Source organism: Cinclus cinclus, chromosome 1 (assembly GCF_963662255.1).
Source record: "Cinclus cinclus chromosome 1, bCinCin1.1, whole genome shotgun sequence".
Taxonomy (NCBI): domain Eukaryota; kingdom Metazoa; phylum Chordata; class Aves; order Passeriformes; family Cinclidae; genus Cinclus; species Cinclus cinclus.
Genome location: NC_085046.1, coordinates 127,257,920 through 127,282,349, shown reverse-complemented (window position 1 = coordinate 127,282,349; position 24,430 = coordinate 127,257,920). Strand labels below are relative to the sequence as shown.

At 37.0% G+C, this 24,430-nt stretch overlaps 1 protein-coding gene across 1 annotated transcript in view; it reads right to left on the bottom strand.

Moving 5' to 3' along the window:
- Nucleotides 1-16,125: 16,125 nt before the first annotated feature.
- SLC26A7 (solute carrier family 26 member 7) overlaps nucleotides 16,126-24,430 on the bottom strand; it is a 62,895-nt gene continuing 54,590 nt past the window's right edge. The window contains exons 13-17 of the mRNA XM_062502900.1: nucleotides 23,113-23,250; nucleotides 21,382-21,430; nucleotides 18,644-18,744; nucleotides 16,375-16,429; nucleotides 16,126-16,285 (exon numbers count right to left, since the gene is read on the bottom strand). Coding sequence (XP_062358884.1) covers nucleotides 16,155-16,285; nucleotides 16,375-16,429; nucleotides 18,644-18,744; nucleotides 21,382-21,430; nucleotides 23,113-23,250 — 474 coding nt within the window. The 3' untranslated portion in view covers nucleotides 16,126-16,154. The remainder of the gene's footprint in view (nucleotides 16,286-16,374; nucleotides 16,430-18,643; nucleotides 18,745-21,381; nucleotides 21,431-23,112; nucleotides 23,251-24,430) is intronic.

Genomic DNA, 24,430 nt, shown 5'->3' with positions numbered 1-24,430 from the left:
TGAAAACACAGATTGCAAACACAACACCACAGAAGTTTTGGTCAAGACAGCTCCATCCTCTGAATTAAAATCTGTATTTTGTGAGCAGCTAAAACATTGAATGCAACTCAGACTGAGCCTTTGGAAGGATGTTAAGGGTTTTCAGCTGAACAGCCACTGAGGCTCTTATCTCCCATAAATTAAACTTGCTTTTCCCTGGTAAATTATAATTTCATTTATATCATGGTTATTCTCTAGCAACATGGAAGGATTTAATTCTCATTTATATCAGGCTAAATTGGCAACATTTTATCAAGATATTTTCCCCAGTGAAAAACTATTTTGCAATTAACATGAAATTTTACTAAAAGAATTTAAAAATGTTCATCCTTTTGAGTAATAGTACAAAAATTCAAATAAAAACTAAATATGTTCACTGTTACCAGTGGACAAAAAGAACTTCACTTTCATGTTTCAGGTACCTAATCAGTATAGCTGGTGGAATAAGGGGCTTTTAAAATCAAAACAGTTTATTTCCCCTGCTCAATCCCTTTTCACAGAACGAAAATAAAGGATTTTTTTTTTCCAGAATAAAATATAAGAATTAATTTGTTCTGACATACTTACCCTCTCTTTAACCAGCTCTGGTTTGGGATGCTGTTGGGATCAGAATTCACCTATGAGGCAAGGCAGGGAATATCTCAGCTCATCAACTCTTCTTAAGGGTTCAATCCATAAATTCATCTCTTTTTTAATGATGTTTTTTTATGGTGGATATACTGATCTCAGGGATGCTCTGCCTTTTTTTGACACGCCACCTACTTCCCCTCAAATCTCAAATTGGAGAAGACAACACTATTGCTTTTATTCTGGATGTGACTCCACAAAAAAATTTAATAAAAATTATTACAATTTCGAAAAACATTACCTGTGATAGTAAGTATTCCTTATTTTCTCTTCTTTGTGATTTAATTCTGATGTAAGTTAGACTAAACTTTTTAAGAACCCTAGCAGAGAAAAAACTTAAATGGATTTTAAGTTTTTAAATTATAATCCAATATGTAATTTATCTTTCAGACTATAAAAGCAGACCAAGAGATTGCCTGTTTCTAGAATACTGTACATGTGTGTGTGTGGATTTTTACTAAGATGACAATAAACAGGTTCCGCCAAAACAGAGAAGAGTGCTTGTAAATTGAGGAAATGGGAATGTTTTGAAGGAATGTATAAAGGAAGTTACCGGTCTGGTTCAGACTTTTGTAAGTTTGTACAAAGAATGTCAAACTAAATGTAGTAATCCTACAGCAAAACTAATTCCATTTTCATCCTCATGGACTAACTTAGGTCTACAAGTCTGTGACTGTAAGCAAAAGCTCACCTACGCTGGCTGAACAGAGTTTGGAAAATGGGAACGCATAATCCATTGATTTTTCTGTTGACAAAAATGTTCAGACCTTCAACACAAAATACTAGTTTAGAGTTCAGCTACACAGTTTTGAACTCTGTGGAGGAGCTGGACAAAAATGAAAGTCTTTCATTAAAGCAAATGTCAGCCAAGTTTGCAGTGCCTCTTTGATTAGCAAAAATGGCTTTGCAAGTTATGCCTTAGAGTGTTTCCTTAAGGTCCCATTTCCCTAATTTTCTAAATGTGCTCTTATTAACTCCTCATGTTCTGACTTCTTGTCTCTGGTGCAATAATGAGCACTCTTCCTTCCTGGCTGTGTTGGTTACCAGCTGCAAAACACATTCATGATTCTCAACTGCCAAACCAAATTCCTTGCAATTCATTCTCCTTTGTTACAATTTTTTCAATATCATTAATAAAAAAACAACACAACAACAACAACAAAACAAAACCCAAGCATGATCCCCTTCCATGACTAGTGCTGTTTTCTTAGTGAGTTTTTTTCCCATTTGTATTTCCATGGTCAGGCAGAACAGCACGTGAAATTTGCATGGAGATCTCAGGTGGGAGTCTGAACAGTCTCCCAAGGCTCCACACCTTTCTGATCAAGTGTCTGGCTCAGAATACCATTGGTACAATCAGTGGTTAAGAATTATTTTGAACAAAAAAAAACCCTCTTCAATAGGTCAGACTCAAATCCTGAAGTGTTTATTATATGAACAATGAATCAAAATATCCTGCTGTTAAAATGACTGCTGTATCACCATAGTTTTGAAGATAGCCACTATTTTTCTGTAATTTACAATGTCTTACATGCTGCAAAGCCCAGCAACTATTCAGCCAAGAGCAGCAAGGAAGGTTAACTAACAGTTCCTGTCTCCAGAAGTCAGATGATATTATCGATTACACTGTTGTATAAAGAAGGAAACAAGGAAGCCACATTAATTTTACTTTTGTTGAATAGCCATCATACTGTATGGTCAAAGAAGGAGTGTGTTATAGAAACAAGTGGAGACATTGGAAAGGAGTAATTAGTCTCAAGATCAGAATGGAGAAAACTACAAAAGTTGTTTATTTGTGTGTGCTGTAAATAATATTACAGACTACAAATTCTAGGATGGAGTGAGATGTATTCAGAATATCTGCATTTCTTCAGAATAGAGACATAGATACTTAGATTTTTTAAAAATGCAAAAAAAAAAAAGGACAGCAGAATCAGTCTTACTAGCCAGAGATTATAAGTCATGGCTACATAGATCTTCTATGGGAATGACACACTGGGAAATGTAAACTATCTAAATAGGCCTCCCATTTCATTCAGTGGAATGCCCAGGGAGCCAGGTAACCTTTACTTCACTCACTGACAGGTCTTTTGAATTCAAACATCAGTTGGACATGCAAGTCCATTTTAAGCACTAGAGTAGCTTTTTAGAACGTGTCTTGTTACCCCTAACCAGTTGTGTGACCAACTTGAAGGAGAATGTTCCCTGTAAAGTCCATTGGCAAAACTAGTGTAAAATGATCCACTGCAATCTATGCATGCAGAAGTAGGGCTGGCCAGGGATGGTGAATTCATTCCTTCTGGTACTGGGACAAGTACTGGCAAAATAAAGAGAGTTCTGAAGCAACTTTTTTTTGGTTTTGCTGCGTTTTTGTAGGAGGCAGTCTAGATGTGGATTGACATGCAACAATCATTGAATTAATCCTTTTTTAACAAATACAAAAAATTAAATAAGATAATGAAAATGAAATAATTTAATAATTATAAAGTCCTCCACAAGGATCTTAGGGGATAGAAGCATTTTCAATAATAGAACATTTGTTTAAAGTCTTTTAGCAAAACCTCTTCCCCCTTCTTTTGGCTTTACGTCTATTTTGATTCACAACATGGCTGGTTTACCCTTCTACCCTTCACGTGTCACTGTTTTGATCTGGAAATATTTTTCATTGGATAGGAGTGTCCTGTACAACAGGGAAAGAAAACATTTTTGCTCGTTCAAAACAAATCCAAAGGTTTCATTTTTGTGGAATGAAAAAGGGTCTGATGACATTTTCTAGCAGCTAGCAAATCATGCTGTCATGCATAGGGAAAAAGCCACTAAAATATCCCCAGCTAAAATATTGCAAAATTATGTAGAGCTCAATCCTAGGGAGCCATCTGCCATGTGAAAGCTCCACTGATTTCGAAAGGCGTTCATTGCAGGCAGGTTTGCAGAACTGGACGCATAATTTGTCCGTTTTAGAAACCATAGCTGTTGAAAAGAAATCCTCATGAAAAAAACGAGTGGCAGAGAATGAAAAAAAAATCTGTACAATTGGGTGAAAAATCCCCACCAGAGCTTGTGTGCTGGTTGAAAATGCACCCCAGCTACAGGTAAGAAATGAGATACTTGTGAAAGGTCTGATCTTGCCATGTATGTTCATGGAAATCTGACTGCTGTCAGAGAGTTTTCTGTTCTGAAAGTGTTCAGATAAGGTTTATCCTCCATAATTGCCTTTTTCTGTATTATTGGCCCTTTAAAAATAAAGGTAAGTAGTACCAACCAATAGGGATGAATTTTTGATGTACACTACACATATATGAAGAGATGTGTATATGTGTAAGTGTATAATATTTTAGTATTGCCTTGTACTTTGCTGAGGAATAACTGTTGGAAATGGTTTAGTGGGTCTTGCCTTGAGACAGGGAGACAGAGATGCAGCTTCTCAGGACCTTCTTGCAGCTCGGTTTCTGGAAGCACTGAACCTCAAAGTGGAGGAAACAATCTGCAGGGAGGCAGAAGGAGATGTGTTTTGCAAATTGCAGCCTGATGAGCTCTTCAACAACATTAAACACCCACGGAGAATTTCTTTAACACAAATACTAAATGAAAAATCTCTTATGGCAGTAGCGAAAGCTTTGATATATATCTATAAAAAAGATAAAATTCCATTAATTTCCAACCTGGGACAGACGTTATATTTGAATTTACAGACATGCCAAATGGTAATTTTGGCTTCCAATCCTTGAGATGTGGCTGATCTATTATGGGTGATAACAGCATATGCTACTTTCTGAGTCAATTTGTATTATGTCATGAGAAGCAACACAGCTTGTAATGGAAGGCATTTTTGTATTAGCTAAAATAGCAAATGAGGTCCATAACATAGAAAATAGGTGGGTTTCAGAAGTAGATTCAATATTTGAGATGGTTGTCAAATTCAGTACTGAGTAAATAACAAAATCAAATCTCAAATGAAAAATGAAAATGGCATGTAGCTTTTACAGATTTTTTTTTTTGTTTCATGATGTGAAAGGGTTGCATATCTTGACAACTTTCTTTAGCTGGTTATGCCTGGAAGAATTGATGGAGACATTTGGCCTTTGTCTTTGGGTCTGTGTCCGAACTTGTATATCCCGAGGACGTAAGTGACTGCTTGAGATGCTGTGGAGCAGGGGTGAACAGCTGAGAAATGGGAGCATCTGAGTACAATTTGATGGAGCAGATGTTTCATCCCAGCATTCCACAGCTGCCTCAAGGCTTTGTCTGGTGTCAGCCCTTTCCTAAATGAGTTTTCATAATGAATTTATCTGTTAATTGACACCAAAAAAATCTATGTTAATATAACATTAAGGACCTATCTTATATTTGCAAATGCCAGGAAATTGAAGGGGGAAGAAAAAAAAGTTAAGCTTGACTGTTATGAAGACTTACCTGCTGTGTTCCATGGGGGAGAAATCACTGATGCAGAAACGCTTTACATACCGCAGAATTAAACATCAATCACTTTCTTTTTTTTCTTTTGTTTTTTGTCCTTTTTGACAACTGTGTGGGCAGAGGAAATACCTCCAACACGTAGTAAAACGTTTTGGCAGTTGCTCAGGACTTTAGGTATTAGAACACTGTATTTGCTTTTACCTAGTGTCCAGACTTGTGGCTCTGGTGGAACCAGAGTTGTCCACAACTGACCAGACCAAGCAGTGAGGTATTTCCCTTGCAGAAATACAGAGGTGCTTCTCATTGATATTTCCAGTGTGTCCGTTGTGTTGACAGCAGAGAGCTAACGTATTGTTAGGCCTTATTTCATGCATAAGCTAGGACAGCACCTTTGATACAGTAGCTCAGGTTTTGCCATATGAGTTGAGAAATCCAGAAACCACTTCCTTCTCAGACTGACAAAATTCACATCTACCATTTTACCTTCAGGGTAATAACCTTGCAACTGGTGGGTGAGGGTACCTTACAACAAAACTATGCCAAAAAGAGTTTAAGCATAACTGGGCTGCCTGGCAGAAGGAGACACCATATTTTAGTGCCTGGGGAAATCACAGGAGTGAGGAACTTCCGGGTATCATTCCCTCTTCCTAGGACTATATATATATTTAATGTTAAACCACCAGACCCCAGGAACTTAGATCACCAGCTCATGCCGTCTACTGTCTTTGCCCTTGTCACCAATGAATCCTGTTGCCCTCTTTTCTCTGCAGCCAGATAAGTTCACAGGAAGGAGAAATAGAAGAGTTAAGGTACCTTCCTGCAGGTAAGTCCAGACTTGGGCACAGTAGACTTTGGCGATCAGGAAACACTTGGTTCAAGTTCTCAGACCACGACTTGGTGTGTGCAACCCAAGCAGGCAGGATGATGCCATTCTAAGCTGAGGAGCATGTTAATAAAGACAGATTCAGCAGCTGGCCAAAGCCACACGGATGTCTCTCTCTTGATAAAAGGTGCAATAATGTCTCCGCCTGCACTAATGCTTGGTTGCCCAGTGCTCAGTGGGTCACAGTGGTCCTTTGTGTAGTGCCTGCACATCTCTGGGGCAGTGCATCTCAGTGCAGCTCTGAAGAGCACTGAGGGTACTGAACACTCTACTGCACTACCTGGTTTGGCCTTTCTCTGCACAGAGTGGAGGTACTCACCAAGGCACAGGGTACAGGATACCCCATACAACTCTACCAACTTTGCCCATAGCTAACTGTTGATTAGCCCTAATGGACTGGTTATTCTAAAACTGCTATCCTAACCTGGAATTAATATTTTAACTCAAAGTGTTTCCCCTTTAACTTTTTGTTACATACTTCTAGTCCCGTGCTAAATTTTCTTTGAGACATGACATGAATGAAACTGCTACTACCTCAGGTGGATCCTGGTAAAGTATCTGAATGGTGAAAATGATGGAGAAATGATTGACATGCTTTGAGCACAGTGTTTGCAAGGGCTGCCCATAACATGAAGGTGGCAATATTTGGGGTACACCTGTTAGTCCTTATGGACCACTTGCCTCTCTGAAAACTTATAGTTTGTGAAGCTGAAAAGAGGGAGATGTGTGCTTTGTAATGTGTGTACTTCATAGTTATATGAATGAAATACCTATAAATGCTGCATTTTTTCTGAAAAAGATGTCTGACTCCAGAAAAAAATCCCTGAACTCTTATTGATATGAAGCAATTGAAATGTTGCTAAAACCAAATTAACAGGATCAGTCGCACTGTGAGGAAATTATCCTTGTGTGAGGCAAACTGCACTTTGGAAGAAGATGACCTTGTCTAGTGACTAAGGGCCTGCCAAAAGGAATTGGTTCAAATGATTATGATCTGCCTCCCTTTAATCCAGCACCTCCATGCAGCCTGACATCCCAGCTGTACCTTTGCTCTTCAGCTTTTTCATTCATGCACAATATCACAGTGTTGTTTGTTTGAGTCTTTTTCTCCTGTACAGCCTCTTCCCATATCCTGGTGTCCACCCCAACACCCTTCTCCTCCCAGTCCCATGCACAACAGTCTCACAACCTACCACCATTTTAGCCCTGGTCTCCAGCTCTGCATCTGCAGCATTTCACTTGTATTTCAATCACTTCTTCAGCCACTAGAGCTCTGCAGTCTGTAGAGCAGGTTGTCTCCTGCTAGGAGACAGGCAGAAGGAAGCAGCGAAGCCAGCAGTCTCCAGTCCTGCAGAGCATCATGGATCACCTACAAGTCACCAGCTCTGTTTCATGGGGTTGGGAACTTAAGATAAGGTATACTGGAGACCTCTGAAACCAGGGCAACAGTGGAGTCAGGCCAGCACCAAACCTGAGCTGTGATCAGCAGATTTAAACACAATTTTATTACTGAAAATAAGATCAAAATGATCACAAATTGTAGATTACAAACATAATATTCCAAAACATGTTTCAAATCTGGAAGCACTCCAGAACCAAAAAGTGCATTTTTTTCCCCTACCAGATACATTAGGATTGCTCTTGTTCTTTCAAAACGTATCTTTCTTTATGGAGGTATTCTGAATTAAGAATTTGGCTGTAGGATCCAAGCTAAACCAGAAAGCAATGAAATTCCTGAGATTTAAATACAGACACAGAGAGAGAGAGAGAGCAAAAATGCACTTGAGAGGCTGAGAGTTTTTGAAATTATTAATTTATACTGGAGTATAAAATACCCACTCTGTAGTATCAACTCACAATTCCAGTCCTGTTGCTATGACCTCAGAGAGACCTAATTTCCAGACCCAATGAGCAGCAAACATTTTTTACTATTCTACCTGCACTACAAATCAGAGCAAATGTGCAAAAATGCACCTTCCCCAAAATCTTACAACTATTGCAAGTAGCAGTTAAGGGAGCAGATAATTTTGCCTCTCAAATGGAATATAAAACAGTGTGTCCTAATTAGCGGGATATATTTTGTGGGATTTAAGTGAATATACAGCGTACAGCTTAATTCAGCATTGTAGGGCTTTCAAGAATTCATAACATTTTGCTGTGTTTTTAAATCACAGTCAAAGCACAATTGGAATGAGAAACATTTATCACCATTGAGTCAGTCAGAGCAACAACATGAACCATTCTCTTGGTTCTTCTTAAATATTAACCACCTGAATGTATCCAGCACGAAACACCTCTTTATTAAAAAACACATGACAAAAAGATTAACCAAGCATCCCTTTCTCTGCTTTTGCATGTCATGCTTTCTAGAGCTGCTGTGGAACCAGATTCCCAGAAGGGAAGGAGTTGCACTTCAAGTTACCTTTCAAGTTCCTGGTGGGAGCTGATTTTGGGCTTCTACATGTCTATTCTGGGAACAAAAATAATGATATTTTCTCAGTTATCTCACTCCAAAGCGAGACAACTTGGAGGTTTCCCTGCTATTGTGTGAGTGTAATTGGAAAGGATAGCTCTATAAAATAGCTTATGTCCTTAAGGTTAATGTTGAGAACATTTAGCTGTCTAGCATCTAGGAGTTTATGGCACTGTAAATTGTTTATACTTTTTCATACCACTGTAAAATCCAAAAAACGTAGCAGTTGCATTCATTTTGGTAGAAGCAAATGCTTTCATAAATTACCAGGCTTGAAAAATTAAGCTGCTACTTTCAAGGCCAAATTTTTAAAGATTATGTCAATCCATTTTTCATTAATTCCATTACAGTTATTGGGAGGTGGTGGGAAGGTTTGCCCATCATTTCCTCTCTACTGGGATAAGCCACAGACTGCATATAAGCAGTGCCATCAGTATGTGCCAATTGGATATGAGGTGAGCCATCTGTAGATGCAAATGACAATTTAAAAAAGACATATTTGAATGACTGTGCATGCAGAGAGGCAATACTGGAGAAATTGGACCAAGATTTATGTATTTCTTACAGAGGTAAAAATGTCTTTTATATACCATGCTCCTGTAAGAGCTGCGAGGAAATAAAACTTCTGAATGTAAAGCAATTTCTCTTTTTTCATTGTTAAGATTTAATATTTTTGAGGTTGAAGAAGACATCTCATAACAAAGCGGCTAGTACAGAATGTAAAAAAAAATTGAAATAATGAGGGCATTTTCCTTCTTCTACATGCAAATTGTCTCATATTCCAATTTATTTCAGTATAAATTTATTTTTGTATATGCTAATACACAGAATTGTAAAAAGAAAAACATATTTATATGCATTATAAAACATATGGAAACGTACAGATTATGTGATCTTTAGCAAAATCTATCTTAATGATGAAGGCACCATTTAGCATACACTGTGGAACTGCGCTCCTTCATTTATTTATGAGTTCCTGTAGACAAAGAAAGTGTCTTCCAAAAATAGAAATACCATATTTTCAAGGCATACTGTGTATTTTATTTTTGAAACTAGTAAATGTCAAACAGTATTCATACACAGTATTGACACATTAATGTTTTCATTCAACAGTGAAGATACCTTTCCTTGTTACATTATATATTTATGACACACAGAGCTGTCAAATAAATTATGTCAAAACAGCTACAGCCAGACCTTGTGACACTTGAATCAGAAAATCAGGGCAAATAACCTTTAAAATGAAAGACATATGACAAGAATTAGAAACATTTAATTTGCATAAATATAATGTTAACAGTCTTTTCCTTATGACATATTTTATGCCTAATTTTAATTGCCATTATTCTCATTCTTTGACATCAGTTTGCTCTCTCTTTTTTCACCTCATTGCTTGCTTTGTTTTGCAACGTGTGAAACTAATTCTATAAGAAGCACATTATCAGATCACCATTTTAATATACTCTGGTTAACAAATCTTACATATTGAGAAAAATCTTTACTCATGTGATATACTATTTAAAATGTGCAATGAGTTCCTAAAAATAGCTAAAAATTCCTGAGCATGTCAAATAAATGTATAATGTCTGATAACTTTGGACCATCTCTGCAAAAAACAATCTTGTATTAGTTACGCTATGAAGTGCAGAATACACCAAATGTGCAAAATTGAGGCACTGATTTGCAAAAGCTTGGTGACTCATACATGGTGAATTTTGCAAGATAAAATCTAAATATCTAAGTATGCATACGGGAATCAACGTGAATGGTTAGATTTTCAGAATTGCTTACTAAGAGTAGTAAACTCATCAGTTCCATTACTTGAAACCCATTTGTAATGAGAGACTTCCTTGAGCCTCTGCTGGCAGGTGCAGTCTCTCTCTTGCACCTTTAGAAATCACTGAGGACAGAGGGAACTCCAGTTTGCTCTTATTGCTAACACTGCATAAGCTCTCACATGTAACCACAGTTAATAAAACTTTGCATTATTCCAGAAAGGCCCTAGGGATGCTCAAGTGAAAAAGGCTGAAGGTACAAAGGTCTGCCTCAGCAGGGCAAAAATAACTAAACCCATTATTGTTCCTGACTGTGATTCACCTCCGTTAGGATAGTGTGGCCAGGTCTGCACAGCCATAAGGACACACAGGCTTTGTGCACAGGCTCTTTGCTGCAGGATGAGCTTGGCTCCTTTTGCGCTTCTGGATCAGTAGCATAAGTATAGTTTATTTTAATTATGATATTATTTTATAATAACAGCAGCTGGACTAGATGATCACTGTTGGTTTCTTTCAAATGTTACTCTATTCTATTTAATTCCATTCCAGTAAAGTTAATTGTGATGTTTTGGGTTGGGCTTCCATATATTTACGTGATGATTCTCTCTGAGAGCCAGAGGAAAGCCTGTGGGCAGTCTATACAAAATAGCACTGAGGGAAGTGTTGAAATTGATAGTGGGAAATGTCTCCAAAACTTAATCCAGGAGGTTTATGGTGTTTCTTTAAATCTTCACCAAAGAATTAAGCAGTTGCTTATCAGGTGACTCTCTGAGTGGCACAAGCACACCATCACCAGGGATTTGCAGAGAGCAGCTCAGGGTGGACATTAAGCAACTCCCATTCCCCAGCACAGCAACCAGGGATCTGGCAGTCCATGAGGGCTAGTGGCAATGGCATCCTGGCCATTTGAAGAGAGGCAATGCACGATCACATGTTTTAGTAAATATCAGTAGCTCAGAATGATGGGGGGTGGAGAAATGGAAACCACATCAGTAGTTTGTAATTTGCAATTTGCACTTCCAAGTCAATGGTAAAAAAGAAATTACGCTCCCTCCCTCACAGCCCATTGTTCTATAGAGCAGTTGTGGTTTGACAGAGCTTAAAATCAGTACAGGTATTTTAGAAGAAATTGAAAGGGCAGCTATCTTCACATGTCCCTTAAACACTGTTCTGCTGAGAAACAACTATCCTAAGTGATGCCACTTGCCAGACAGAGAATATAATTAACTATGCATACTCTCAGCAATTGAACATTATTTAGACTAATTATATATAGCAAAATAGATTACAGAAATATAATCCCAAAGTCCAGTGCTAGCTAGAAAGTTGGAGGTAATAGGAAATAAATGTTTACCTCTAAGCAAGCCATTTAACTGGGCAAAAATTGTTCCTATTGAAAGCAGTAAAAATTAGAAGTTATTTTGACAAGCACTACAAAATTGATTATTTAATGCAGAAGGTTTCTTAAAAGGCTAACTCTCCAAGGAATTTAAAAAGTATTTGTGTTATTCCATTTACAAGATCCATCAGAATAAAAGTGAAAGTCTCCTGAAAAGTGAAAGATGTTATCTTTGCTAAAGACCCTGTTTTTAACAACTTCATTAATCAACTAATCTATAAATTTTCAGAAAAAAACATTTAGCTGACAAAGAACAAATGCTGAACCTAGTAGAAAAGATACTATTTATTCATTTATTCAGTTTGCAGTTAAGTAGAAATCTCCATTCAGCTGTGACATAAAATTGGTTCTTCTATGATTAAAGTATGTTGTAAATAGTTTCTAAAGTGTTAATAAATTACTAAAACTGTTTCAGGAAAATATTAATCAAACGTTATAGCCTGTTACTGAGTCCAGTGATGTAATGAGCCATTTGCAATCAACTACAGCATCTGAAATTAATGTGCTTGGGACAGCATACTGAATTTATTTCTCCTGCATATAATGAGTTTCTCACAGTTACTTATCAACCTTTTGCACAGTAATTACCAAAGCAGTCTCAGAAGTACTTGTACAGAACATTTCTGGTCCTCTGTGGGACAAAGAAAGGAATAACTACAAGAGTTACTCATAATTGAAAGGGCAAGAAACCCATGGCTCTCTCCCATTATCGTCTACTAGTGTGGAATGACCAAGACTTGAGGAAGAGCTTATAAATGTCTTAACTATGTAGAGTCACAAAAGTCACTCCATGAGCCACGTTATCTACAGGCAGCAGCTTTGGGCAGACAGAGCAAGGAGGGTCCAGACAAGCATACACATGCAAGTGCTGCTGAAAACAGCATGCTTAGAACTAGATCTTGCCTATATGTGTGAGCTGCAAAAAGCCTCCTTGTGCTTCCCTCCTCTCCGTAGTGTAAGATGGCCATTACGGACATGCTAATTTCATCCACCTTGAGCTTCCATAGATTTTTTTTAAGTTGATGAATAAAACCAAAACCCCCTATTTTCTTTATCTTTCTCATTTGTTGATTCCTTTTTGCTTAACTCATGTTTTACTACTGCTGGTGTTCGCATAAGGGAACAAAGGCAAGAGGAGAAAAATCATACATAGAATCATAGAATGGCATAGGTTTGAAGGCCCCTTAAAGATCATCTGGTTCCAACACCCTGCCATGTGCAGAGACACCTTCCACTAGAACAAGTTGCTGAAACCTCAGCTTGAACATTTCCAGAGTCAGGGCATCCATAACTTCTGTGGTCAGCTGTTCCAGTGTCTCAGCATTGTCACAGTAAAGAATTGTTCCAATATCTAGTCTAAATCTGCTGTCTCTCAGTTTGAAGCCATTCCCCCTTGTCCTATCACTACATGCTCTTGCAAACAGTCTCTCTCCATGTTTCTTGTAGGCTCCCTTCAGGTACTGGAAGGCCTTAATTCATTGCCATATAACATGATACTGATGTGATAGTATAATCTAATACGACTGCTGACAGCCCATAAATACAAACCAAATACTCAATCTGTGAATTCCTCCACCCACTTTGTGTGCTCACACACAGTATACTGCACATCAGGATTGTGGCTGAAATGTGGTGCACACACCTTTTGTGTCGCTACAATCACCTTTCAGCTGCCTCAGCTGAAGATTTCAACACCAAACAAATCACAACTCAAACTGGAAATACAGACTGGAAAAAATATGCTAGGAAAAAAAAAGTTTTGGAAAAATATTACCAGTTTTTCCTCTTCAGTCTGAGCTATAGAATACCTGTGGCTATGAAAATGTAACAAACCATAACAGCACAAGACAACTAATTGAGAGGGAGGCAATCTGGTGTTCGTGGTCAACATGCATCTGCCTTCTCTGCATATAATTGCAAGTTCTTCCATTGATCTGGGGTGGCATTAAAAAAGCATACAAACCAAGTATAAAAAGTGGAAGCATATGATAGCTGTGATATGATGCTGTTACAGCAAATGGTTGTCTTGAACAGAGGAATGAGTAAGTAAAATCATTTGAAAAAAGTATGCATTAATATATGCCTTCCTGCAGATACTGTATCATTATAACATACTCTTAAGAATTCATAATGTCTCTATTCCATACACAAAACTACAGATGCATATTACAACTAATATTACAATAGATGATACCTAAAAGAATACACCTAACTGGTAAACACAGTACCTCATGTCTGCTTTCCAATAATTTGTATCTAAATGCATATAAATATATTTTATAAAACCCCCATAGAACAATTGCATAAAAATTATCTGAGTGATTGCAGCTGAAAGATTTTCTCTCTGAAAGGCAGATCTGTCGTTACTGAATGTACTAAATAAAATGGTATACAAAAGATCATCTATGAGATCCACTGGAGAAAAAGGTGAAGGAGAAGCCATGATGCAGTTCATTTTGAATGTAAGCAGATGAAACTCGCTATGCTCAATGGGTGGGTATCACACTTCACTCTGTTCACTGAACTTGCTGTAATTCTAAATTGAGACAAACAGGGAAAAAAAGTATTATAATATTTTCCTAGAATATAATGTAAAATTAGGAGATGAAGAAGTGCTAGCTTGAAAATGCCACCATTATAAAAAATGATATTTCAATTATTTATTATTAACTGCAAAAAGTAATAGGCAGGTATCTTATCAATTTATAAACATAAAAATGAGAACAACACAACATTTTTATTGGAGCATGTAAATATGAACATCTTTGCATTTCTGAGCAGCAGCAGAAATGAAAATGAACCACAAAGCCCTCTCACCTCTACCTTTCTGACAGTGGAAGACTATTTCCTGCTATATGAGGAAGCTGAAATGTAAATCGGAACAAATCACTTTCTGTCAGTCTCCAACTCCTTCCTTGTATTTTTTTCCTATCCTATTCTGCCTATTCTGTCATGTTAACACTCAAAAGTCCTACTGCCCTCAGCACCTTAAAAAGGCACAGGAGGAGCATATAGACTGGTAGCTACAGTGTGATGCTGCTATTGCACTCACCCTGCCTTTTCACTCCTGTCCACCTTGGCTTCAGATGTTCAACACAATGAACACAAAAACTCCTGAAGCACATACTGTGAATACTCTGAAGAAGCATCAGCAGTGTATATACACTGTACATAATTATATTTAAAATTTGAGGCTGCATGCAAGTCTTTCAGACTAAACTGCTAAGCCACTATGCAGAGGTTTGATTTGCCTCGCATCTGTGGGAGAAACAAGCAATCAATTCCTTTAAAAGTGGACTTTGAGTTTTAACTCCCCCTTTTCATTATGAACATTTGTCCTGGTCTATCCATGTCCCATTTCCATAAAATGGGAATGCTAGTACGTAACAATCTTACAAGAATGTTAGGAAAGTTAATGATGTCAATAAAAAATGCAGACATGTTATAACACAACAATCATTCTAATTCATCTAATCAGACCCAGACAAAATATACAATCTCCAACCCCATTATTTTTGCCCTGCAGTTACCATTTCAACTTTTTCTTTTTTTTTTTTTTTTTTTTTTTTTTGGACATAATGAAAAATGTTGAAAAGTGCTGAAGAGAACATGTTTTTCTGGTCAATTCACTACTAGACCAACTGTGCCAACTCACCTTAATCTGGATAAATCAGTGGAAAGGGTTTTTGTCCATAGGCAAGTCTGATTTAATTAGTAAAACACAAAGTGAATTTATAAAGACAAACTACCAAACCACAGACCATGATGAGTTTAATGTCTCTTGGAGAAGGCTCTGAGCCAAGGTCTAGCCATGTTTGAATCATAAATAAAACCACAGGAAAGCACACTGCTTTTAATGCATGCTCACTTACACTGCCACAACAGTGGAAAAGGATCATATAATTCAAGGGGATTTATAATCCAGGTTTGCAATTTTTTTAAAAAGGAATGCAAGAATCATTGAGCAAGTAAATAGATGCTCAATCCTCCCTTCTCCCTCTAGCTCTCTCTTCCACCTCGTGCAATTCCCCTCTTTCCACCAGTGAGCCAACAGAGCGTGGTACAGTGCAGGACAGAGACAAGATTTCTAACCCAAACCAAACAAGCTGGGGACCCAGAACCATTTCAGTCAGACCAGTGCTGTGGTGTGTGAAGTAGCTTCAAGCACCCCAGGCTGAGACACAGGAATGTAGTTTCAGTAATGCAGAACTGTGTGTGGGTTTATTTGTCTCATGGAGAAGCTGTATTAGGTGTTTCTAGATGACATAAATCTTTCCAATGGAGAATGAGCCTGGATGAAAGCACCACAACACAGTGCCTCTGGATCTATCATAGAAGATCGAAAGCTGTTGTTAAAGGAGACATGGTGATAGGAAGAGAGTGCTAGCAGAAAAAAAAAATGGAAAACTGCATTCCTCAGCCTGAGGACCAGTTGTAGATTACAGACAGATAAAAGATTCCTACATAAAAGGTTCACTGGTTAAATAAGACTTTCCCAGATTTTAACAAATTGCTGTGAGCATCCAGGAAGCCCTCCAGGCTTTACCTACTTCTGCCTGTAAGCCTTACCCTGTGAATCTGAATGGCTTCAATTGCTGAAGAAATAGATTCAAAAAATACAGGATTTTCAGAGTCAAGATTTCCACCATACTGCATTGCTTTTATCAAGGAAGCTGCAATAAAACAAAGACATGAGCACTGAGAAGGTAGTGAGGATGTATAAACCTTCATGTTAAAATTTTTACTGTAAGCTGATACTTGCCTTTGCAGTGTGTTAGCAACACATCGATGTATCTGTTTTTACAGTCCATGTAAATCTATGTTTGAAAACAAGAAATTAAAAAAAAAAAAAACAAAAAACAAAAAACTGTTTTAAGTATCAGCTGAGAAATGCTGCTGCAGCAGCTGTACTGCCAGCAGCCACCAGAGCGAGCCCTTCTATAATGAAAACATCACCAAGGCACATTTGTTTCCTACCACCTCTTCTCCAGCTCTGCTGAGAATTAAAACTGAATTTGGTTAATAATTTTGAAATTTATGACTGTAGTTTTTAAGGGTATTATTTCCAGTTCTCTTTTTTCAACATGTTTTCCCATGTCCTCACCATATGCTTACTACCAGACCACACAGACAGGAATCAGACCTGGGAAACGGAGACTTTTATCAACAAAGCACCATAACTATCATGCTGCATTCAACAGTAAGTTGTTTTTTATTCTTTCTTAGAAAGTGTTCAACTCCCCAGAGACAAAATATTAAGAAGACAGAAAACAAAAAAACAACAAATAAGCAAAAAAAAAGTGAAAATAACTCTAAAACCGGAATAGGGCATTTTTCTGCCAAATGGGGAATATCCTAAGCAGTTACTGCTTCAAAAATGTTTAATTAATCCATGTGAAGTAGAAAAAAATCTGAGAGAAGAGATTCAGTGAGAACCCCATCAGAATATTCTATTTTTAAAATAAAGCAAAAATCTTACTCAGTTCAAAAGTCTACCATCTCTGACATCAATGGTGCTAGTCTGGGAAGGAGTGTAACAACAAGGACGTGTTGACTGTGATAGGAGGAGGAGTCACTTGGTTTTGGACCAACCATTTATCCAGAATCTGCACTACCAACCTGGGCACTTCACAGTCCATGCTAGACTTACCTCTCTCAAATTTACCAAACACTTCTTTGACATAATTTTTAATTTGGAGGTCTCTAAGACCTTTTGAAAACCAGTTTCACATTTTTAAAAATCAATATTGTATTGAATGCCCTATATTTCAAAGGGATAGCTGATAAAGAGTCACTCCCACTAACCTTATTTTTCCAGTTTTCTTTTTCATTATATCTCTGCCTATATATGCAGTTTTAATATAAAATCTTTTAAGGCAACACTTACTTCAATGTCCAATCACTGCAGTAAATTGAGAAAATTGTTTGGACAAGAAGAGGCCTGGACTAAGACCCAAGTTCAAGTCATCTATCTTACTCAGAAAAATTATGCAAATGAAACCTCTTATACCCCACTTAACCCTGTACTCACTACACAACTTTTCAGCTCCAAATCTGATGGAAATATAAGAAACAGATTTTGAATATAATTTTTTATCCACCATATAGAACTCCTTAAAGACTCATAGAATTGTTTAGGTTGGGAAAGACATTTAAGGTTATCAAGTCCAGGCATTAACTTGGCATTGCCAAGTCTACCACTAACCCATATCATTCCAGCCACTCTGCCCCAGCCTGTGGCACTCCTGGGCTTGTTGTGACCCAAGCACAGGACCTAGCACTTCACCTTGCTAAACCTCACCCAACTGGTCTTGGCCCATTGATCCAGCCTGTCCAGAACCCTCTGCAGAGCCTTCCTGCTCTCCAGCAGACCAACACTGCCACCCAGCTTGGTCTCATCTGCAAACTGACTGAGTGTACACTCGATCCCTTTGTCCAAATCATCAACAAAGATATTACACAGGACTGGCCCCAAGGAAACACCAATTGTGGCCAGCTACCATCAGGATTTAGTTCCATTCACCACAGTAACCAGTGACTGCTGGATTTAGTCTTCTGGGAGCATCTTGGAACTCCTGCAACGCCTGAACCCAGTCTGCAAGATATGTTGCCCACAGGAGAAAGGATGGAGATCATGTTTTGACCTCTGTCTTAGCAGACAGTGGAATATACAGATAAAATCACAGAATTAAAGCTGAAATTTTAAAGTGGCAAATTTACATATCTCTACAATTCACGTGGCAGGGTCAAATATGACCTAAATAAACTTAAAAAAAAAAAAAAGGAAAAGTTCCAAAACTCCTCTTCATTGCATATAGATACATATATTTGTACTGTTATCCAAAATATTTAGAAATATTTTAATGTAATTTTATATATAAACATGGTACAATTTAATACCAAATCTATGTTCATCTTTTCTATGGGTGAAATTTTTATCCACAGATATAGGTGGAGTGACTAGAAGTTGGCCCCAGTAACTCATATGTATGATTATAGCATAAGCAGAATGTTTCCAATGTCATGAATACCTGAAGAAGCACTGAGACTCCAGTGTAGTCAAAGAAATTCAGTCCACTGCAGTCTAATATCAAAACACGTCGCTCACTGTGACATGACTGCACCAACTCACCTAGACATTTGATAAATGAAAAACTTTAATTAAAAGGATAATACTCAAGAAATGGGTATAAAAATGATGATAGCTCAACAAAATTAGCCCAAACTATCACAATAAAAATTTTATTGTTATGTGCTGGGGTATCAGGCAAGCAAATGCTATATTTAGAAGAACAAATGAACCTTTAGGACAATGGAAAGAAGTGATGACAGACAGAACATATTAATGGAGATGTTTTAGGTAGCAATAGTGGCTCAAGAATTAAGCAATTGTTTATTCAAATTTGAATTTCTCATTGAGTCATTGTGACTACTTTGGAATATTTTTCTTCAGATACACAGAAAATGTATCTATTTTTCTTTTAAGTTCTGATATGACACTGAGTTCCATAGTTCCTAAACATATGCCTATTACTTAATTTAATATTCAACAATAAGGAAGAAATATATGTAGAGTATTTAATTTTCCTAGGATTTTACTGTGCTGGTTTTTGTTTGGCTATTTTTTTAATGCACAATAACATATTGATGCTGGAGAAGAAAATTGTGCTGGTAAGATTTGCGAAGTTCTTATTCTTCAACCTCAGGCCATCTTGTGTTTAATCTAAACATACTCTCTTCTAAATGCATCCTAGCACACAGATAAATGATTCCTGGCTTTCATAAAGGGAGAACTAGAAAATAATGCACATGTTATTTACATTGTTCTGTGAACAAATGTTTGTTATCATAATGCACACACTGAAAAAAAAAAAGAAAAATATGAAGGAAAGGAATTCTGATTGTAAAGATGAGTTAAATTAAATGGCTTTGGCAGAGCAGAGGTAAAGATTTTACACTATTGAGGGGACTTGGAATTTCTCCATGATGCATATTTATAATGGTGGTAATTCCTTTCTGACAGTAGTCTGAAAACCAAAGACTTCTGGACTTGCATCTCCAGACATTTACTGTCTTTGTACTGTCCAACATACATGAATAGATACATACCAACAAAAAATACTGAATTTTAAAGGGAACCTCCAGAAAATTACTCTGATAAAAACCCAGAAAGGGTTCATGTAATCTCCCAGGCTCAGTGTAATGATTCCCTGCTGCATCCTGAATTGCAGTAGAGGCTGCCTGGCCTCTAAATGGGAGGACAGGTAAAGAGCTGCACTCTCTTTGGATCAGTTGCATGAGCAAGAGCAGCCCTTTCATTTGGTGCTGATACAGACAGTGTTCCCCAAAGGGAGAAAGGAAAGATTCTGACAAAGACAAAAATTTCCATGCTTTCCTGGACAACTGCCATAAGGCTTAAAGATTGTGTCCCCACGTAACCTCTCTGTCTTGAAAATTTAAGCTCAGCATTTTGCTTTTCTGTTTAAAGGGATTTTTCTTTTTTCTGTGTTGTTTTAAAGACCCCATGAAGAATCACCATTGACTGATTGGTACAAGTAACAGCAGCATTTAAGTCCTCAAGGCTGGACTTAGGCTTTCAGAAAAGAGGTCTTGTGTTTTCTGCCACTTTTGTAATATGAGAAACCAGTCAATCATCAAGATGACTGAAATATGTACTGGTAAGGGTTTCTCAAATGTAGTATTTTACAACAGAGTCAATAAAATACAATATAATCTTCAATAAACATTTTCACAGGTTACTATGCTACAGCAAAGCAATCTGTCACCCCCAAGTTAACTAAACACCATAATACCATAAAAATGTCCCGAGTCTAGTTCACAAGCACAAACATTCAGACAACAGCATCCAAATCAGATTTTCTACTGCGGCCTAAATGCTTATAAGTGTTTTAAACACTGTTTTAATTCTATCCACAATGAAGTCATCTGTATAAATTATCCACTGCAAAAGGTTGCTGCAGCTCTCCCATGGGAATGTATGTGCTCTGGTTTGATTTAAGTGTTACAAAACATGGAAAAAGTGGAGTGTCCAGCTTAATCCTTAATAGAAAGAAAATCTCTAGGGTATCTTATTATATGTTGTATTGATATACTGTATCATATTGGTTGTTATGTCACTAACATTTTAATTGACATTTTCTGTGATTTTCTCCTACTTGACTTTAAAGATCACAAAGATTTAACATGGTTCTAATCTTACTTTTACTTTTTCATACTAATATTCAACTCTGTGCACGCAAAAAAACCCCAAGACCAGAGCTTAGCAAAGCAGTCTCTTCAGCCAAGTCTGAAGATAAGTCCAGGCAACAACACGGGAAGTGTTTCCCCCACTATGTACCTGTCTCTTTATACACACACACATTCCAGTGCAACAAACAGGGACACAGAATCAGAGAATGGTTTGGGTTGGAAGAGACCTTAAATCATCTGGTTCCAACCCCCGTGTGATGGGCAGTGAGACTTCCACTAGAACCTTCTACTCTGTCAGAAAAGGCATTCTCAAGGGATTCCCTGCTTTTAAAATCTTAAAAAGTCAGTCAAAAACAGAATGAAGAACAGGACTCTTTAGGCCGAGGTTAACACAGTTTAACACTTTCAGCATTCATGCTTCATTGAATGTTTGGTCTAACCGAAAATATTTATTTCCACAAAACCTGTGTGTACCTAGAAATATATAGAAAAATGCAGAGCTATTTTGCACATTTACATCCATCTTGGTTTTAACATCATTTGTAGATAATAAACTCACCATGGCAACTTCCATTGGAAAATGAACAGAGCAATCTGTTCTGCTCACACTGAAATAAAAGCAACAGCTGATTAACACACCAAGGAAAACCAGTCCATTGCAGAGTAACAAGAGAAGCTATTGGATATATGATATATAATATTTTCTGGTATAACTTTAGAAGAATACTGAGATACATACTCAAACTGATATTTTGCATTTCTTTTTAGCTGACTCAACCTCTGTCAAGTTTGGGTTCACTAGAAAGCATATTTTGGACACAACGTCTTTGAGGAAGTGCAGAGTGGTTAAGAAGTGGTCAAAAGATGGGAAGGATGTCTTGACAAGAAAAATTCTTGGCAGCGATTTTATAAGATTAAGTTCTGATTAATTTTCTACTTGCTGCAATCTCATCTGCTATGCTAACATTTTATTAAGAACATTTTTGACGTGTATATTTATTAAAGAACTACATTTATCTGAACAATTTTTAAAATAATTACTTCAATATGCAAGTTCTCAGTAGAAACATGAGTTAAAACCAGAATCAGAGCACAAACAAAAAAACATGAGTTAAAACCAGAATCGGAGCACAAACAAAATTGAAACAGCATTTTTTTTCACACTCATTATGTAGTACAGAAAGACATTATTCATTAAAAAAAATAAGAAGCCCCACAGTATTTCAGGCAGCTGTACTGCTGAGTACCTTACAGAAAAGACAAAGGATAAAATCTCCTTTATAAGTAACGTATAAATTAACTTATTAAATTTACTTATTAAATTGACTCAAATCAATTCCATGCAAATTCTAAGTAATTTCTCTCTGTTTGGAAGCCTTTTATCATAGTAATCCAAATCAGCCAGCCTAGCAAAACCAAGGGAAAAAAAAGCAGCATCTTTTCTGAGCTGAATTTCCACCCAACTGAGCACATATGGGTAGCACAACTCCTTGTCAAGGGACAGCGGAGGTGGTAGACACATGTTGCTGTCTTAACAACCCGTCTAAGACACAGCTGGGATTTTCTCAGCACAAGACGCCAAACTGGATGAAAATGTCTACAGTAGGCATTGTATCATATTGGAATGTCTTCATGGTATTGATAGAAAAATGATAATTTATTTTTTCCCTTTTAGGAAGTGTTGCAGGAAGTTTCAGTAGTTATATGCAGATGAACTGGGAAAATGTAGGGTATTCTCCAAAAATGTGATATACGCAATTTGTATACTGTTTATTTTTCTAATACAATCAGTGGAAAAGAGGAAAAAGAAACAATACCATAGAGAAAAAAGTAGTCACTTTCTTCCTAATAACCCCCAAATTATTTATAGTTAGAAATGAAGTGTCCATCTCTCATGGACTTATCTCCAGAAAAAAAAAAAAAAAAATCACATTTTATTCAAGCATATTTGTAGCTACTCATTGTCCTTCTAAAATCCCAGCCTTATATCAACTGAGGTTATGTAAGTTCTAGAAATTTTTGAAGTTTTGGATCAGTGCTTTAATGCTTCTTACAGGATCACATGCAGAAATAGAAGAGATACTATTTTCAGATAATAATATGAAAACAGTCAATATTGAATCTGATTAAGATTAGGATTATCTTTATTCTATTCTAAATGAATCATTTCTAATGTTACTTTTTTATACCTGTTTCAGTATGTGATTGCATTCTCTAAGAAATGCAAGGAGAGCAAACACGATCTTCAACCCAGTTATGGTGATTACTGGAAGTGTAAAGCACATCCCACCTTGTTTACAATATCACATACCTGGCTGCTCATGGCATCCTTCTGGATTATCTTTAACAGGTCAGCGTGAAATTTTCTGGCATTCAAAAAGACTAACGGGCTGTTGACTGAAACTATTTTTACCTGTTTTAGTGATTCCTGGGGAATGAAATAAACATAATGCTGAAAAGTTCATCTTGGATTTGGAGAACGAACCCCAGACCCATTTCTTTAAGAAACCTGAAAATACCTGTAAATTAACCTATGAGGAGCTTTGGATTGTGAGAATGATTTAACAGATAATTCTGTTGATCAGCCTTCGAACATAACTGAAGTAAGAATGGAAACACACATAATATATAATGAAAATTATCTACAATATTATTTGGCATGAAAAAAAAGCGCACACATTATGAGGCATAATACTAAGAACTATTAGCTAAAAATTATAGTAACATTATTTCAGTTGGTATAATCCCCAAGCATAGACAAAGTAACATTTGCAGACAGGGAATATATTTTATTAGACAAACACAACTTGAAAAAAGTACACAAGCATTTAGGGCAAACACTGCAGGTGATTTGGGGAAAGCTAGAAATCTTCATCTTGGTGATCTGAAGATGACCTTAGTACAGAGATAGTTCTCCATGAAAATACTTAGTGGATCCAGATCAACCTTGAGTGGCACATTTAAAGCTTTACCAGCACATTTCTACAACCAATACGGTAATCTACATGAGAGCTCTCTGTCACCCTTGGGCCTGTCTCTGCACTTCACTGAATAAGCTACAGCCAGTTTGCCAGTACCTTCAGCCAGATAGTATAGCTCAAAACATAAATGTTGCACAGCAGAAAAATGTTGGAAGGGCACCAGATAATGTTCAGAATCCCCCAGGTACAAGTGGGAAACATTTTGCTCAAAACAAGTGCTATTCTCTCACTCTGGAGGTGTACTTTTAAAACACTTTCAAAAGCCAATAAGAAAATTAATATTTATATATAAATATGTTGGACAGCAACAAGACATGCTAAAAGACTGGATCTGTAGAAGGTAGAATTAAGTTAATTCTACTGAACTCTCAATTTTCCACAAGTTGTATGACAATGGAAGTAAAAATCAAGAATTTGCAAGAGAATGTGAGTCAAAAAAGACTCTCTTCTTCCTAGCAAAATTCATGTAACAAGGTCACAGTCAAACACAAGTATGTGGAGCTGACACAGACCATTTTATAAGTAGTTAAAAATTGTTTGGGATTGCACTGAAGATATGCAGTTTTCCCAACAGACTTTCAAGCAAAACAGGAATGGAAATCTTCACCACAACCCACATAAACTACC